At 42.7% G+C, this 15,867-nt stretch overlaps 1 protein-coding gene across 7 annotated transcripts in view; it reads left to right on the top strand.

Annotated features, from left to right (window-relative positions):
* The window catches only part of NCKAP1 (NCK associated protein 1), a 349,694-nt gene extending 334,529 nt beyond the window's left edge, over positions 1-15,165 (top strand). For all 7 annotated transcript variants that reach the window (XM_029605940.1, XM_029605939.1, XM_029605941.1 and 4 more), the window contains 3 exons: positions 6,633-6,742; positions 13,473-13,562; positions 14,202-15,165. In XM_029605940.1, the coding sequence (XP_029461800.1) occupies positions 6,633-6,742; positions 13,473-13,562; positions 14,202-14,318 (317 nt within the window). In that variant the 3' untranslated portion in view covers positions 14,319-15,165. The remainder of the gene's footprint in view (positions 1-6,632; positions 6,743-13,472; positions 13,563-14,201) is intronic.
* The last annotated feature ends 702 nt before the right edge of the window (positions 15,166-15,867 follow it).

Here is a 15,867-nt window from a genome sequence, read left to right as displayed (position 1 = left end):
CCAGAATTCCATTTTTCATCCTAGCCAACATGGCTTTAGAAAAGGCCAAGGCACTGAAACACTACTGTTTATCATATTTGATACAATTATAAAGAGTTTTGATGCAAACATAGATTACATCTTAGTTTTATTAGACATATCTAACATAAGAACATAAAATGCCATACTGGGTCAGACCAAGGGTCCATCAAGCCCAGCATCCTGTTTCCAACAGTGGCCAATCCAGGCCATAAGAACCTGGCAAGTACTCAAAAACTAAGTCTATTCCATGATACCATTGCTAATGGCAGTTGCTATTCTCTAAGTGAACTTAATAGCAGGAAATGGACTTCTCCTCCAAGAACTTATCCAATCCTTTTTTAAACACAGCTATACTAACTGCACTAACCACATCCTCTGGCAACAAATTCCAGAGTTTAATTGTGCGTTGAGTAAAAAAGAACTTTCTCAGATTAGTTTTAAATGTGCCCAATGCTAACTTCATGGCGTGCCCCCTAGTCTTCCTACTATCCGAAATAGTAAATAACCGATTCACATCTACCCGTTCTAGACCTCTCATGATTTTAAACATCTCTATCATATCCCCCCTCAGCCGTCTCTTCTCCAAGCTGAAAAGTCCTAACCTCTTTAGTCTTTCCTCATAGGGGAGTTGTTCCATTCCCCTTATCATTTTGGTAGCCCTTCTCTGTACCTTCTCCATCGCAATTATATCTTTTTTGAGATGCGGCAACCAGAATTGCACACAGTATTCAAGGTGCGGTCTCCCCATGGAGCGATTACAGAGGCATTATGACATTTTCCGTTTTATTCACCATTCTCTTTCTAATAATTCCCAACGTTGTTTGCTTTTTTGACTGCCACAGCACACTGAACTGGCTATTTCAATGTGTTATCCACTATGACACCTAGATCTCTTTCTTGGGTTGTAGCACCTAATATGGAACCCAACATTGTGTAATTATAGCATGGGTTATTTTTCCCTATATGCATCACCTTGCACTTATCCATATTAAATTTCATCTGCCATTTGGATGCCCAATTTTCCAGTCTCACAAGGTCTTCCTGCAATTTAATTTATCACAATCTGCTTGTGATTTAAGTACTCTGAACAATTTTGTCATCTGCAAATTTGATTATCTCACTCGTATTTCTTTCCAGATCATTTATAAATATATTGAAAAGTAAGGGTCCCAATACAGATCCCTGAGGCACTCCACTGTCCACTCCCTTCCACTGAGAAAATTGCCCATTTAATCCTACTCTCTGTTTCCTGTCTTTTAGCCAGTTTGCAATCCACGAAAGGACATCGCCACCTATCCCATGACTTTTTATCTACAGCATTTGGTACATTGGATCAACAATCTTACTTATAGGTCTAGAATCTATTGGAATTACAGATACTGTACATAAATGGTTTACTTCTTATTTTACTTGTCTACGACAAATAAATATTGGCATTTATAATTCAAATTGGTATTTCATTCCTTCAGGTGTTTCACAGGGCTCTTTCCTTTCAGCCCTACTCTACAGTATATACCTACTTCCACTTTATTGTCCTCTGGGTTGGGCATAAATTTCAGAATATATGCCGATGATATTCAATTTTTCATTCCTTATAATGCCTCTTGGGATTTCACATTATATTTTATCACTCTTTGCATAAAATCTATGAATATTTGGTTATCCCACAATCGCCTGAAACTGAATACATTTAAAACTGAAATCATGCATTTAACCACTATCCCAAATTCATCTTATCCCCCAAGCACACTAAAAATTGATGGCCATTCTATCTCAATAGCGAAAAATCTTGAAACCTTGGTGTAATACTAGATGCAGAGTTGTTGACCCATCACATATCTATTGCTGTTAAATCCTTATTCATTAAAATCCATTTATTGAAACAGTTAAAGCTGTTTCTTGACAGATAACTTTCTCTGTTTTACAAGCACTAATTCTCATGGCCTACATTACTGTAATGCCATATATATATATATATATATATATATATATGCGCCTTCCAGCTAATACTGTCCGTCCCCTTCAGTTAATCCAGAATGCGACTGTTTGCATATTAATGTATTCTACTCTTTGTGAACACATTACATTATCCTTCGATCTCTACACTGGCTACCCATATCCTTTCATATACAGTATAACATTCTTACAGTGATTCACAATTTGATAAATAATTCTACTTTCTGGTTATGTACAGATTTACGCATTTACAAACCTGGAAGACACTTCTGCTCGGCAAAATAACCAGTCTTGACTTTTCTAGAAAGTGTGCCTTCTCAATTGGTGGTCCAACTCTCTGGAATGCATTGCCTCTCTCCGCTTAACATCTAATATTAGAGTTTTAAGAAAAATTCAAAAACCTAGCTCTTTAAAAATGCCTTTGACAACACAGTTTTTTCCCCCTTTTTATTTACTAAACTGTTATTTGCTGAGGCATGTTTTGGATGCAATTTACCTTTTGGTAAAACTATTGATTGTTTTAACTTAGTTTTAAAGTTCTTAATTTATATATATTATGTAACACTGTGAATGTCACACTGTAAAGTGCCTTATATATATATTTCTTGAGGGGCACTATATATAAAAATTTTTAAATCAATAAACCAGGTCTACTAGAAAACAACCAACCTCAGAACATAATATTAATCAGTACAGTGTAACATAACTTAAATGTGCAAAAGCTATCTTTTGACCGAGCCAGGATCTCAGTTACCTCAGAGAGAGAGAAGTGGGCAGGAACTCTGTCCAAGTAGGCTGGGTCACTTGTTCTGGCTGAACAGGAGAGAGGACTGGGGCAGATGCAGGAAGAGAATCCACAGTAAGGGAAATTTTCCTATTAAAGAAGGAAGCAGGAGGTGTGGAACACAGGGATTCATAAGCAGGCACTGTGGTTAAATAATGGACAATTTATTCTGAACAACTCACAAGGCTGAGAAGCAGCTGCAGAGATCTGTGCTACCAAACTTGCTTTGCATTATCAATTGCAGCTTTATACGCCTCTAGCCCAGAACGGTAGGCAGCAAGATTAGAGCCAGACTTGTCCTTGCGCCACCGATGTTTATAACAAATTTATTTGGGTAACCAGGATGGTACCTCAAACAGTATTATATATGAAACCATCTCCTTCCTCTCAAATATTTATGTGGATTTCAGATAGTAAAATTAATAAATTTCACAGACTGGTTCACCATATTAGATCATGTGTTGTAGGTTTTGATTTTTGTGTTATATTTTGATTGACCTGCTTCAGAGGTTTGGTTTGATTTGGTATGTTATACAAGCCTACAGTAGGGCATGTTTATTGGAATGTAAGGCAGGAGAATACTAAGCAACATTCTTAAGATTCCTTACAGAGATGGATTTCATTGGGGCAATGGCATCTAATACCGCACGCATCAATGCCTGCCAGTTGTCAATCAAACTAATCACATCCTGGGGACTCATTTTGGTGAGAGAAGGTAACTAATGAGACAAGCTGATCCACATCAATAGGTGGACAATGTAAAACATGAGATGGTGCATTACCATTAAATGTTATAGAATGTTTTAGCATGCAATGATTCAAGAAATGATCAGACCAAGGGAACTCTGTATAAAAGCCACAACTCTCATTCAAAGACCAGGTCCAGAGTGTGGCCCCCCCTTGTGTGTGTGTGTATGGAGGGGTGGGGGGATTAACTGAATCCATCCCAGAGCATGTGTAGTATTCAGGAGGTCACTGCAGGTATCAGAGAGTGGGTTGCAGTCAACGTGGAGATTGAAATCTCCAAGGAGAATTGCATTTTTTTTACATCAGCCTTGATGGCAATAAGCCAGTCAGTAAACACAAATAAATTAGAGGCCATTCAGCCAGGAAGGGAATAAACCAAACGAAGGCTTCAATTTTAAGGGGATGTGATAAACAGTAATTCAACAGGTGAAATGCCCTCTGATAATGTAAGTATTGATTTAGATACAATTAGGAGCCCTCCCCCACAGGGTTGGTAACTTTAAAACAAGCTCGCATGCGTGCATATGTGGGCACGAATGCACATGCACTAGCACCTAAGTGTCCGTGCATTTTATAAAATACACCCCAACATGCATATGTGTTCTCCTAATTATAAGCACTTGTATGAACATCTGCTAATTGCGTATTTTTCCTTAGGAAATGTCGGATTTTACACATGCAAGGGAGGTAATTTTATAACATTTATTTATTTAGATTTTTATATTCTGTTTTTTGGCACTTCAAAGTGGATTACATTCAGGTGCTGAAGGTTTTTTCCCTATCTGGTTCCCAGTGCTCACACATGGATGCACGCAGGGGGGGTGTTGAATTTTCGTTAATTACATGTGATGACGCAAGCAGGGCTTCTCCAGTTCCCTCCCAGTCCACTCCAATTAAGGAGTGGACTGGGAGGGAACTTCCTTGTATCCATATCTAACCTTCCTACCTTTTTCCCTCTCCTCCCCTACCCCCTACCTATTAGTTTTTGTTTTGGTTTTCTACTTCCTTCAACTTCCCAGTTGAAGTAATCTTCATGCACCGGCCGGCTGCCAGCGATCACTTCCCCCAGGGTAGTGGCTAATGGTGGTGTCTCAGCCCGCCCGACCAGTGATTAAAAGTGGCCACATGTCCTACTTGGTTAATTACTTGGTTATGTGCAGAAAGTAACCAGTTTTACAAATTTTGCCCATTCAGCCCTTTGGTCATCAAAAATCCCTTGTTTACCCCCAGTTTACCCAGACCCTTCACCCAGTCAGTAAATGGCTATAAACAGTTATTGTAATCTTGGGGTAATATTGTCTGGAGATCTGAAGATAGCGAAACAATGTGACAAGGCGATAGCTAAAGCCAGAAGAATGCTGGGCTGCATAGAAAGAGGAATAACCAATAAGGAAAAAGGTGATAATGCCCTTGTATAGGTCCTTGGTGAGGCCTCATTTGGAGTACTGTGTTCAGTTCTGGAGTCTGTATTTGAAGGGGGATAAAGACAGGATGGATGCGGTCCAGAGAAGAGTGACCAAAATGGTGTGGGCTCTGTATCAGAAGACCTATGAGAAGAGGCTGAAGGATCTGAATATATGTATACCCTGGAAGAGAGGAGGTGCAGGGGAGATATGATGTAGACCTTCAGATACCTGAAAAGTTTTAATAATGCACAATCATCAAATCTTTTCCGTTGAAAAAAATCAGTAGAACTAGGGATCATGAAATTAAACTTCAGGGAGGATGACTTAGAACCAACGTCAGGAAATATGTCTTCATAGAGAGGGTGGTGGATAGTTCCAGAGTAGGTGGTGAAGTTGAAAACAGTGAAAGTATTCAGAGGCATGGGATAAATACTGTGGATCTCTAAAACTAGAGAATGGAAATGAAGAAAAGAGTGGATGGGGGGTAACTTGCTTTTGCGGCAGTTTACTACCCTTAACCAATAAGTCTATATACGGTTATTGCAACTCATCAGTGCGCTCTGCTTCAACGGCAAAGGAAAAGGGGAATGGGATTCAGTCAGCAACCAATGAGGACTTCAACTTTTATGATCTGGGGAAATAAACATGAGGGTAACTTGCTGATGTGGCGGTTACTACCCTTAACCAAAAAGCTTCAATAGCAAGGAGTTACAGGGAATTGGATTCAGGTAGTAACCAAAGAGGGCCCTGACTTTTACGGTTTGGGAAACTGATAAGCATGGGGGTGTTCTGCATGGCAGATACTACTGTAAGCTTGCTGGGCAGACTGGATAGACCATTTGGTCCTTTTCTGCTGTCATTTCATTTGTTTCTGTGTATAAATAGCAAAAGAAAATGGATGCAGATAACAGCCGTACGCATGCTGCTTGCACCAGTTATAAAATTGGAAGTTATATGCGTAAATGCTGACAACATCCCTGCTCATCTCCATCCCACCCCTTTTTAAGCACGCCAATTTGTTCACACATCAGTACTTGTGTGCGTAAGTGCAAGGTTTATAATATAGGTTGGACACATGCATGTGATAAGATGCGTGCACAGCTGCGCTTTTTGGCATGTGTAACTTTTAAAATTTGCTTTTAAGTGCACTTAATGCTGGTAAATGGCTTTGTTAGATTTACATGTATAGCTCTTTTGAAAATTCACCTTCAAGATTATGAACGTTATCCAAAACAGAACACACATCATCTAACTTCATTTGAGTAGGAATAACCACTTTACCAAGATGTGCAATGTGTAGCAATTCAATTGTTTTCATATTCTGCACTAAAAATAAAGGTGGATATTATAAAAAATAATAAATACAATAAAGTATCTTTCTTGCACAGGGGAATCACAATTTGAGGGTTGAAATCACTGGAACACAGTATTGTGTACTGATTGAGAAGGCTGCATTACCAGTACCCTCTTGTAAAATTAGGAGAAAAAGTGTGAGGGTCACTGCTTTCATGAGAATGTTTTGTAGTTATATGATTTTGAAATCAGATACACACTTTACATTTCTGAATATAAGAAATCATAAGCATGTCAAACAATACATTAATTTAGCTAAGAGTAAGGTGATTGCAACCAGAGAAACACTTGCAGCAACTTCCTATTATTTTTTAATTTTAAGTGAAATGTTATTGAACGTTTTGTTTTGTTTTTGCTTCTTTTAGGACATTGCAACAACATACATTGCTTGGCCAAAGCTATAAATCAGATTGCAGCAGCTCTGTTCACAATTCATAAAGGAAGCATTGAAGATCGTCTTAAAGAATTTCTTGCTGTATGTACAGTTTATTCACTTACAAAGTAGAAAACTAAAGGAATGAGATTTTGCAGTTCAGTATTTCTTCTGAATCATTCCAGATTATATGAGCTATTTTTAATTATACAGCCTATGTAGGCCAGAGGTTGCATTTGCCATTTTATACAATAGCAAATGGTCTTATAAGTATACAACTAATATTTCAACAAATGTTACTCCTGAGTCTATTCCCTTTGATAAGAGAATCAAAGAACGTAGAGTCAGGATTAATATTGGAACATATATTTTCTTGTAGAGGGAGGTGAATGCAAAAAAGTAATAGAATTCTAGAAATATGCATGAGATAAATTTGCATATCCTGGATATTCAGAATTTGCAAGCTTATCTCATGCATATTAATTGTGGATTTCCTGAAAGCCGAACTGGCTATAGGATCACCAGGACAGGTTGAAACGCCCTGGATTAGGAGCTTCCATCATGAAATAGATTTTCCTAAAACTGGGAACATATTTTACCTCTGTACATTGATATAAATACTCTTGCCTTTGAAATGAAAATATGCTGCTTCCACACAGAAATTATTCAGGTTAGGACTTGGATTAATCCTGGTTGTTGCCAAATTATGATTTGGGGTTTCAGCTCATCAAATCAGATCATTTGTGTTTGCTATAAAATGTATTTTTTTCTAATCTGCCCATTAAATTGATAGGCATTCTAGTTTTCAAATGAAACAGAAGAGAAAGAAGTTGAACAAATGTTATGATTCCACAGCTTGTGATCCTCCGAGGACAAGCAGGATGGTAGTCCTCATGCATGGGGGACATCATCAGATGCAGCCCCAATGAGGAAAACTTATGTCAGTTTCTAAATTTTTGACTAGGCACACTGAGCATGCCCTATTCCACATGTCAACACGGGATCCCTCTTATTTTTTTTTCCCCATGGAGTTGTAAGCCTCGCAGTGTGATTGAGCTCACTTTGGCTGTGTTTTGCCTTGAGGAAAACTTTTGCTCTTCGCAGTTTTTCCTGTGAATCATTGCCGGGTCCCTCTCTGTGCCTTCCCGTACTGTCCCCAGTCAGGGTTTTCAGTGTTTTGGGTAAGTTTCCTTTCGCAGTTGATTCCCCCCCTGTGGTGGCGGTGCCTCTGTGCCCACCACCATAGTTTTCAACTTACGACCCTTTTGTTTCACTTTGTCATGGCCATGTCTGATTTTTGCCGATACCCCTAGTGCCTGAGCACCATGTATATCACTGATCCTCATGATGTGTGCATCCTCTGCCCGGGGGAATTGTATGATATCCAGGGTTGCCACTTGTGCACCCAGATGACTTCAGAGGGGAGGTAGGCTTCAACTCGACAAGATGGATCAACTCTTCGGGTCTACGAAGTCCAAGCCTTTGGCATCGAAGAATCTCGGAGTTGCAATGATGGATACCCCACTATCGACATCAGCACGACAGTCTATTCCGTTGATGTCGCTGGTGGATAGGGGCATCTGAGACCGACCATTGTCTATCACACTGGTGATGCCAGGTTCATCTTCAACCTTGGCACTGGGGAAAGACTGGGCAAAGCACTGAGGAAAGCCTAAGAAGCATCAGCATGGGTCCCTGTCGCTGCAAGCACAGGGATGCACAGACTTTTGCCACGATGCCCCCGAAGTGGCCCATGGCGAGGAGTGCTCATCCTTGGTCGATGCCTGGGGTCCGCAACTGTCTCTACCAGTCCTGGTGCCAGTCACTGATCCCCCATTGCAGGTCCAAAGAAGGTCTGGCCACCCGTCCTTCCTCCCACTCGCTGTTGGCATTGGCAACGTTTGAGGAGGAGCTGGAGTACCAAGTCCAGCTGGCGGTGGAGCAAGCGATGCAGGGCTTAGGTCCTGCGGCACCAGAGCTGGTGCTGCCCATCCTTGTACTGCTTCTGAAGAAGCTCAGTGTACTCATCAGTACATTACTGACCCAGCTGACATCTGTTCCCAGGTGGCATCGGTGCCCGGCAGGGCACTGAGGCCTTTCCCTACTGACATGGTGGTCGTTGCTGGTTCCTTTGAGGAGGAAGCTCCACCAAGGCCAGCAGAGACGCCGAGGTCCTCAGTCCCCCATCCAGTTATTCCAGTGCCTGCACCTCTGGACGTAGGCAGAGCACCTAGGGTCTCATCCCCTGTTGCATACAATGAGGATGAGAGTCCCTATGACCCCCGGTGGATGATGTGAGAGTCCTCCTCTGAGGATTCTGATGATCTCCCATCAGACCTTTCTCCTCCAGATGGGCGAAGGAAGTCTCTGCCTGATGACTTAACTTTTACAGGTTTTGTGAGTGCAATGGTGGAGGCCATCCATTTTCAGCTTTTAACAGAGGGGGATGCCAAGTTCAAAATGCTGTGGAGCCTCCTAAGAAATCTTGGTAGTCCCGGTAAATGAGATCCTTATGGAGTTGCTGCTGAGGATATGGAAACACCCCCTCACAGTGCCTCCCTTTAACAAGAAGGCAGTGCCTCGTCCAGAAGGCTGCCGGATTTGATAAGCATCATCTGCCTCACCAGTCAGTGGTGGTTCAAACCACTCTAAAGAGGGCAAAGGTCTCTTGGACCCATTCCTCGGCATCCCGGGGAAGGACCACAGAGCGATGGATGCTCTTGAGGAAGGTTTTCTAAGACACCATGCTTATTGCCGCATTGCTGCCTACCAGGTTTACATGAGCAGTAGTCACGGGACATCTGGAAGCGGGTGCAGGAAGTGACTGAGCAGCTGCCTTAATAGCAGCAAGGCACCCTCGTGTTGGTGGTGCACAAGGGTCTGGAGTATGGAAAACATGAGGTCCGTGCAACCTATGATGTTTTTGAGACAGCATTGAGAGTCTCTGCAGTGGGACTTGGCACCCACAGAATGGCATGGCTACAGGCCTCTGACGTCTGACCGGAGATACAGGAAAGACTCGCTGATGTGCCATGCACTGGAGAGAATCTCTTTGGAGATAGGGTGAGGGATGCTGTGGCTCAGTTTCGGGACCACCAGGAAACTCTCCAGCTCTCCACTAGTACTCCGGACCTCTCCTCCTCATCCAGAAGGCTATCTAGGCCGGGGCCTAGGAAGTCTTTCTTATGCCAGAGGAAGTACTATCCTCCACCTCTTCGACCCTGACAGCACCATCAGAGCTCCCGCAGCCGTTCTAGGCAGCAGAGAGCTCCCAAGCCCCAACCAGCTCTTCAGTCGACTCCAGGGACAGGGTTTTAACTGGGCCAGTTAAAACCCAGTGTAACCTCAGGCTAGTGGGTTCTCTCCGTCGTCCATCAGGGTACCAATTAAATCTATTGGGTGTCCTGTCACATTGCCGTCCCTGCCCACATTGGGGGCTAGTACCACATCAGGAGTGTACTACAAGCTGAGCTCTCCTCTCTCTTAATGGCCAGAGTGATCGAGCCCATTCCACCAGGGCAACGAAAGCAGGGATTCTACTCCAGGCACTTCCTCATGTCAAAGAGAACAGGAGGATTCTGTCCCATCCTAGACCTAAGGGCTTTGAACAAGTTTCTACAAAGAGAAAAGTTTAAGATGGTTTCTCTGGGCACCTCAATCCCTCTTTTGCAAAAAAGGGACTGGATATGCTCTCTCAAGTAAAGGATGCATACACTCACATCAAGATGTTCCCCGGTCACACGAAGTATCTCCGATTTGTTGTGGGAACATAGAACTTCCAGTACCAAGTGTTGCCGTTCAGGCTTGTGTCCGCCCCACAGGTCTTCATAAAATGCCTGGCCATGTGGCAGTGCATCTCCGCAGACTGGGAGTTCATGTCTTCCTGTATCTGGACGATTGGCTGATCAAGAGCACATTTCAGGCAGGGGCTGTCAGGTCCATGCATTTGATCATCCGGGTGCTGGAGTCACTATGGTTCGTTCTCAACTACCCAAAGTCCCATCTCAGCCCATCACCTCAATTGGACTTCAATGGAGCTCTGCTAGACACGGCTCAGACCAAGACCTTTTTGCCCTGTCAGAGGGCTATTGCCGTGGCCACCATGGTGGCAAAGATTCAACTTAGCCAGTAGATATCAGCCTGGCACATGTTGAGGCTGTTGGGCCATGTGGCCACAACAGTCCATGTTATTCCCCTGGCACATTTACACATGTGAGGAGCCCAATGGACCCTGAAGTCACAGTGGCACCAGGCCAGTCAGAGCCTCCAGGATTGCATCTGAGTCACGCCATCTCTCAGGGAATCATTGTCCCGGTGGCGTGTACTTTCCAATCTGGAACAGGGGATCTCATTTGAGTCTACCCACTCAAATTGTTCTAAACACAGATGCATCTACCCTGGGGTGGGGAGCTCATGTAGATGGGCTAGGTATCAAGGGACTTGGATCCGCTCAGGAATGTTCTTGTCAAATCAAATTCCTGGAGCTTCGGGTGATCAGATATACACTATGGGCTTTCAGAGACTGGCTATCTAAGAAAGTCGTCCTGATCCAGACTGACAACCGGGTAGCCATGTGGCATGTCAACAAGCAAGGAGGCACAGAATCATATCTCCTGTGTCAGGAAGGGGTCCAGATCTGGTCGTGGGCCCTATCCCACAGGATGGTTCTCAGGACCATGTACCTGGCCCGGAGGAGAATGTGGATGGCAGACAGGCTGAGTCGAGCCTTCAGACCCCATGAATAGTCCCTGGACCAGGGTGTAGCGAATCGGGTATTCCATCTCTGGGGGAGCCCAGACATCGATCTATTCATGTACCCCTGCAACAGGAAGGTGCCTCAGTTCTGCTCCCTATACAGGTCAGACAGCAAAACTGCCTCGGATGCCTTTGCCTGGCATTGGAGCAAGGGTCTTCTGTATACATATCCTATTTCCTTAGTGACGAAGACTCTCTTGAAGCTTAGCGAGGATAGAGGGACTCTGATCCTCATAGCTCCTCATTGGCTGAGACAGGTCTGGTTTCTACTCCTGTGGGAGTTGTCCACCTGGAAACTGATCAGTCTGGGGACTTCCCTAGATCTCTTCACTCAAGTTCCCAACCTCCAGGCCCTGTCACTCACAGCTTGGATGTTGAGAAGTTGATTCTGCAGCCACTTGATCTTTCAGAAGATATGTCTCTGGTCCTGGTCGCTTGTAAAAACCTTCCACTAGAAAGTCTTATGGACTGAAATGGAAGAGGTTTTTCTGTGTGGTGTGAGCAGAAGGCGCTAGATCTGTTCTCCTGCCCTACACAAAAACTGCTTGATTACCTTCTACACTTATTGGAGGCTGTATTGAAAACCAACTCCATTAGTTTATCTGAGTGCAGTTGGCACATACCACCATGATGTAGATGGTTAGCCCATTCTGTACAGCCTATAGTTGTATGTTTCATGTGGGGCCTGCTTCAGCTGAAGCTTCCTGCTGTGTCTTGGGTTCTTCACGTGATGTTAGCTCTGAGCAACTTGTAACCTGAAAGGCCACATTTTTGGTGACGGTCACTTCAGTATGCAGGGTATCAACTCCAGGCCTTAGTGACTTATCCAACTTGCTAAATTTTATCACAACAGGGTGGTCTTGCATATGAACCCTAGGTTCCTGCCTAAGGTGGTGTTGACTGATTTCCATATTAATCAGTCAATCGTCCTGCCAATATTCTTTTCCAGGCCCCTATTGCACCAAGGCAAACAAGCACTGCACAATTTGAACAGCAATTGAGCCTTAGCCTTCTGTCTGGAGCGGACATAAGCCCATAGACAGTCCACCCAACGTTTTGTTTCTTTTGATAAGAATAGGTTGGGTGTTGCCATTGCCAAACAGACAATATCCAATTGGCTAGCAGATTGCATCTCCTTCTGTAATGCCCAGGTAGGACTGCATCTTGAGGATCATGTCAAGGCTCATTCTATCAGAGCCATGGCAGCATCTGTGGCCTCTTGTAAACAGTTCCTGTGGAGATCTGCAAGACTGCAACATGGAGTTCTCGCCACATATTCACTACACGTTACCACCTGGGTAGGAATGGCCGACATGACAGGTGTGGCCAGTTTGTCTTTCAGAACCTGTTTGAGGTGTAGAACCTCTCCCAACCTAGGGCCCGTGGTTTGGGTTCAGGCTGTTTCCTCTCCTGTTACCATCAGCGCTTGTGGTGGTGTGCTCATTGGCACCTGGTTAGGTGTCTGTTGGTCCCCTTTTTGTATTGGGAGCAGCCTGTAGCAAGGGATTCACCCATGTGTGAGGACTACTATTCTGCTTGTCCTCTGAGAATGCAGAGTTGCTAACTTGTAGCAGGTGTTCTCCAAGGACTGCAGGTTATAGTCCTCACAAAACCCACCCGCCATCCTGCATAGTTGGGTTTCTCCTATTATTTTATTTTATTTTAATCAACATGCTGGGCATGCTCAGTGAGCCTCGTCAAAGTTCTAGAAACGTTGACATATGTTTTCCACATCAGGGCTCTATCTGATGTCACCCATATGTGAGGACTAACATCCTGCTGTCCTCAGAGAACACGTGTTACAGGTAAGCAGCTCAGCTTTACACAGCAGCAGTGATACTTGGGTTTTTCCCAGTGTGGTGCTGTAAACCTATTTTATTCAGTACTGTACTTTGCCATGTCTGTGATAGTACTAAAAATCCAAATCTTCTAAATGGTTGGGTATATGTGTGGTGCATACATAAACCACAAATACTGAAATATTAACAGCTCATGATTGTATCAATGATCGAACTTAACTGAACAAGAGATGCAGAAATTCCTTTTAAACATGTATTTTATCAATCTTGCTGTGTAGCTTGCATCTTCCAGTTTGTTGAAAATTGGCCAGGAGACAGATAAAACTACTACAAGGAATCGAGAGTCTGTCTATTTATTGCTAGACATGGTAAGTGCACATGCTAATTGTTAGTAATTCACTGTTCTGCTGTAAACTCAAAGCAGTTTTCAACAGACACATTTCCTTTTCTCATTCACTGACTTTTACAAATACTTTTGGCATTATGACAATAAAAATCTTAAAGCGGAGCATTCATTTTGGGGTTTTTTCCCTCTTTGGAAGTATTTCAGCATTGAGCTTTGATGTGTTCTTGGGTTGCCTAGTGATGCTAGCAAAGGTTACAGCAGGGTTAGAACTCCTGTTGGAGTTGATTCAGCATTAAAATGGTGATGACAAAAAATAAATGCACATCTAAAGGGCAAGGGTAACCACCAAATTGGCTGCTGTTGAAATTTGTGAGTGTCATGATGCGCCTTGTGCAAACATTGAAGAGGTTGGCTTTGAAATCCAATGCATTGATGTTTGCTTAATCTTTTGTAACTGAATACTCACATCACAGAAGGAGACCTGCTGCAGTATTTACCTTTGGATGTTGTAGTTTTGGTGAAAATAAGTATTAGTATCTGCATGTGTTCCAGTATTATAGCCCAGTAACTGCATGGGAAATGCATTTGTCACCAGAGAAGCTAATGAAAATGTCACGATGTGTGTAAGCAGAATTGTGACATGGTCTTGGTGTTTTCACAGATTGTGCAGGAGTCTCCATTCCTGACGATGGATCTTTTGGAATCTTGTTTCCCATATGTCTTACTGAGAAATGCATACCATGCAGTCTACAAACAAAGCGTCACATCTTCTGCATAAATAATCAACCTCATTGAGACCAAGCACGGATCCATGTGCCTCAGTTTTTTGAAAAACAGTGATGTTTCTCTTTTGGTCTGGCAAAACAGTTTTGTGGATTAAAAACTTTTTTTTTCCATGAGATTGTATTTCTGATTAGTGGTTTCTTAATACGATTGTACTACAGTATAAGCTTTGGTTGATTTAGGTTGCACATTCATTGAAAATGGTTCCTTTTAAAAGCAACATTTGCTATATTAAAAAGAAAAAACACTACTTCAGCTCTGTTTTTTATATTTGATCATGCAAAACATTGCTTGTTTACTTCCAAGAAGAGAAAATGTATTTAGTGATTATTTTAGATGGATATGCTAGCTTTCATCTGTGTGTAAATTATTTCATATAAGGAGAGATATAATCTGTACCTATTGTTTTTGCGGGGAGGGGGGAGAATTGGATGGGTGATTCTGTGCATTCTGTGGAGTTATTACAACATTTCTACTTTGCTTTATTTCAAAACTTTCTCCAAGCTAAATACTTCAGTGATGTTATGTAACATTAAAAAAAATGTTGTAAGACTTTGCAGCACTAAAGAGACAGCAATCGTGTTTCCAATATTCTTCCAAGGCAGCAAGTGTTATTTGTATAAAGCATAGTATGAATTTTTTTAGACTAATCTTCATGGTGCCCTCGTGGCATTAACACTACCATTGTACCTTGCTGTATGGTATGATAAACATTCTTAAACATTCTTATGCATTTATCAGATGTTGATAAATTGTTATCCCTTAACACCTTTTTATATGTTTTCAACTTTTGAAATTCAAGTGTACCTTCCATAACATACAATAAAAACTCGACTGGATCACATTGTGCCTTTTATTTATATTACTAAAATTTTAATATTTATATTAGCTTGTTTCTCACAGGACAAGCAGGATGGTAGTCCTCACAAATGGGTGACATCGAGGATGGAGCCCTGTACGGAAAACTTTTCTGTCAAAGTTTCAACAAGCTTTGACTGACACTGGCACACTGGGTGCACTGAGCATGCCCAGCCTGCAATTATCCCTGTGAGCCACAGGTGTCTCCCTCAGTCTTCTTTTTTCCGCTCTGCAGTCAGCATAGCGGTTGGAGCTCTGTGAGGATTTTTTAACTAATTACCTCATGGAAACACTTAACTTTTCACTTCAAAAAACACTTTTCCCTGCACAGGTCTCCCTCCGCGTACGTTTTTACGACGCTCGGTGAGTACTAATTCTTATTTTTCGGTCGGTTCCTGTCACTATCTTAAGGCTGTTAACTGACTGAAGCCTTCCCTTCCCCCATTTTTCAGTTAGCTTTAAACAGCTTGCGAGTATCTCTGTGACACTCTGCTTGCTTATGCTAGTGGGGTAGGGATTTTTTCCTTAACTTAGGACCTCTGTAGCTTCAAGTCCTTCGTTCCCTGGTACCCTCACGCAGTCGATACCCTATCGCTACACCGGGACCCGCCTAAACCGCCCTGGGCTTTTATATGTCATCAGCGCCCCTCCCCCCACGGTGCCCTGATGCCTTTATCCATGTTTTT

The sequence above is a fragment of the Rhinatrema bivittatum genome, chromosome 6, assembly GCF_901001135.1.
Source record: "Rhinatrema bivittatum chromosome 6, aRhiBiv1.1, whole genome shotgun sequence".
Taxonomy (NCBI): domain Eukaryota; kingdom Metazoa; phylum Chordata; class Amphibia; order Gymnophiona; family Rhinatrematidae; genus Rhinatrema; species Rhinatrema bivittatum.
This window is presented reverse-complemented; position numbering and strand designations above follow the sequence as displayed.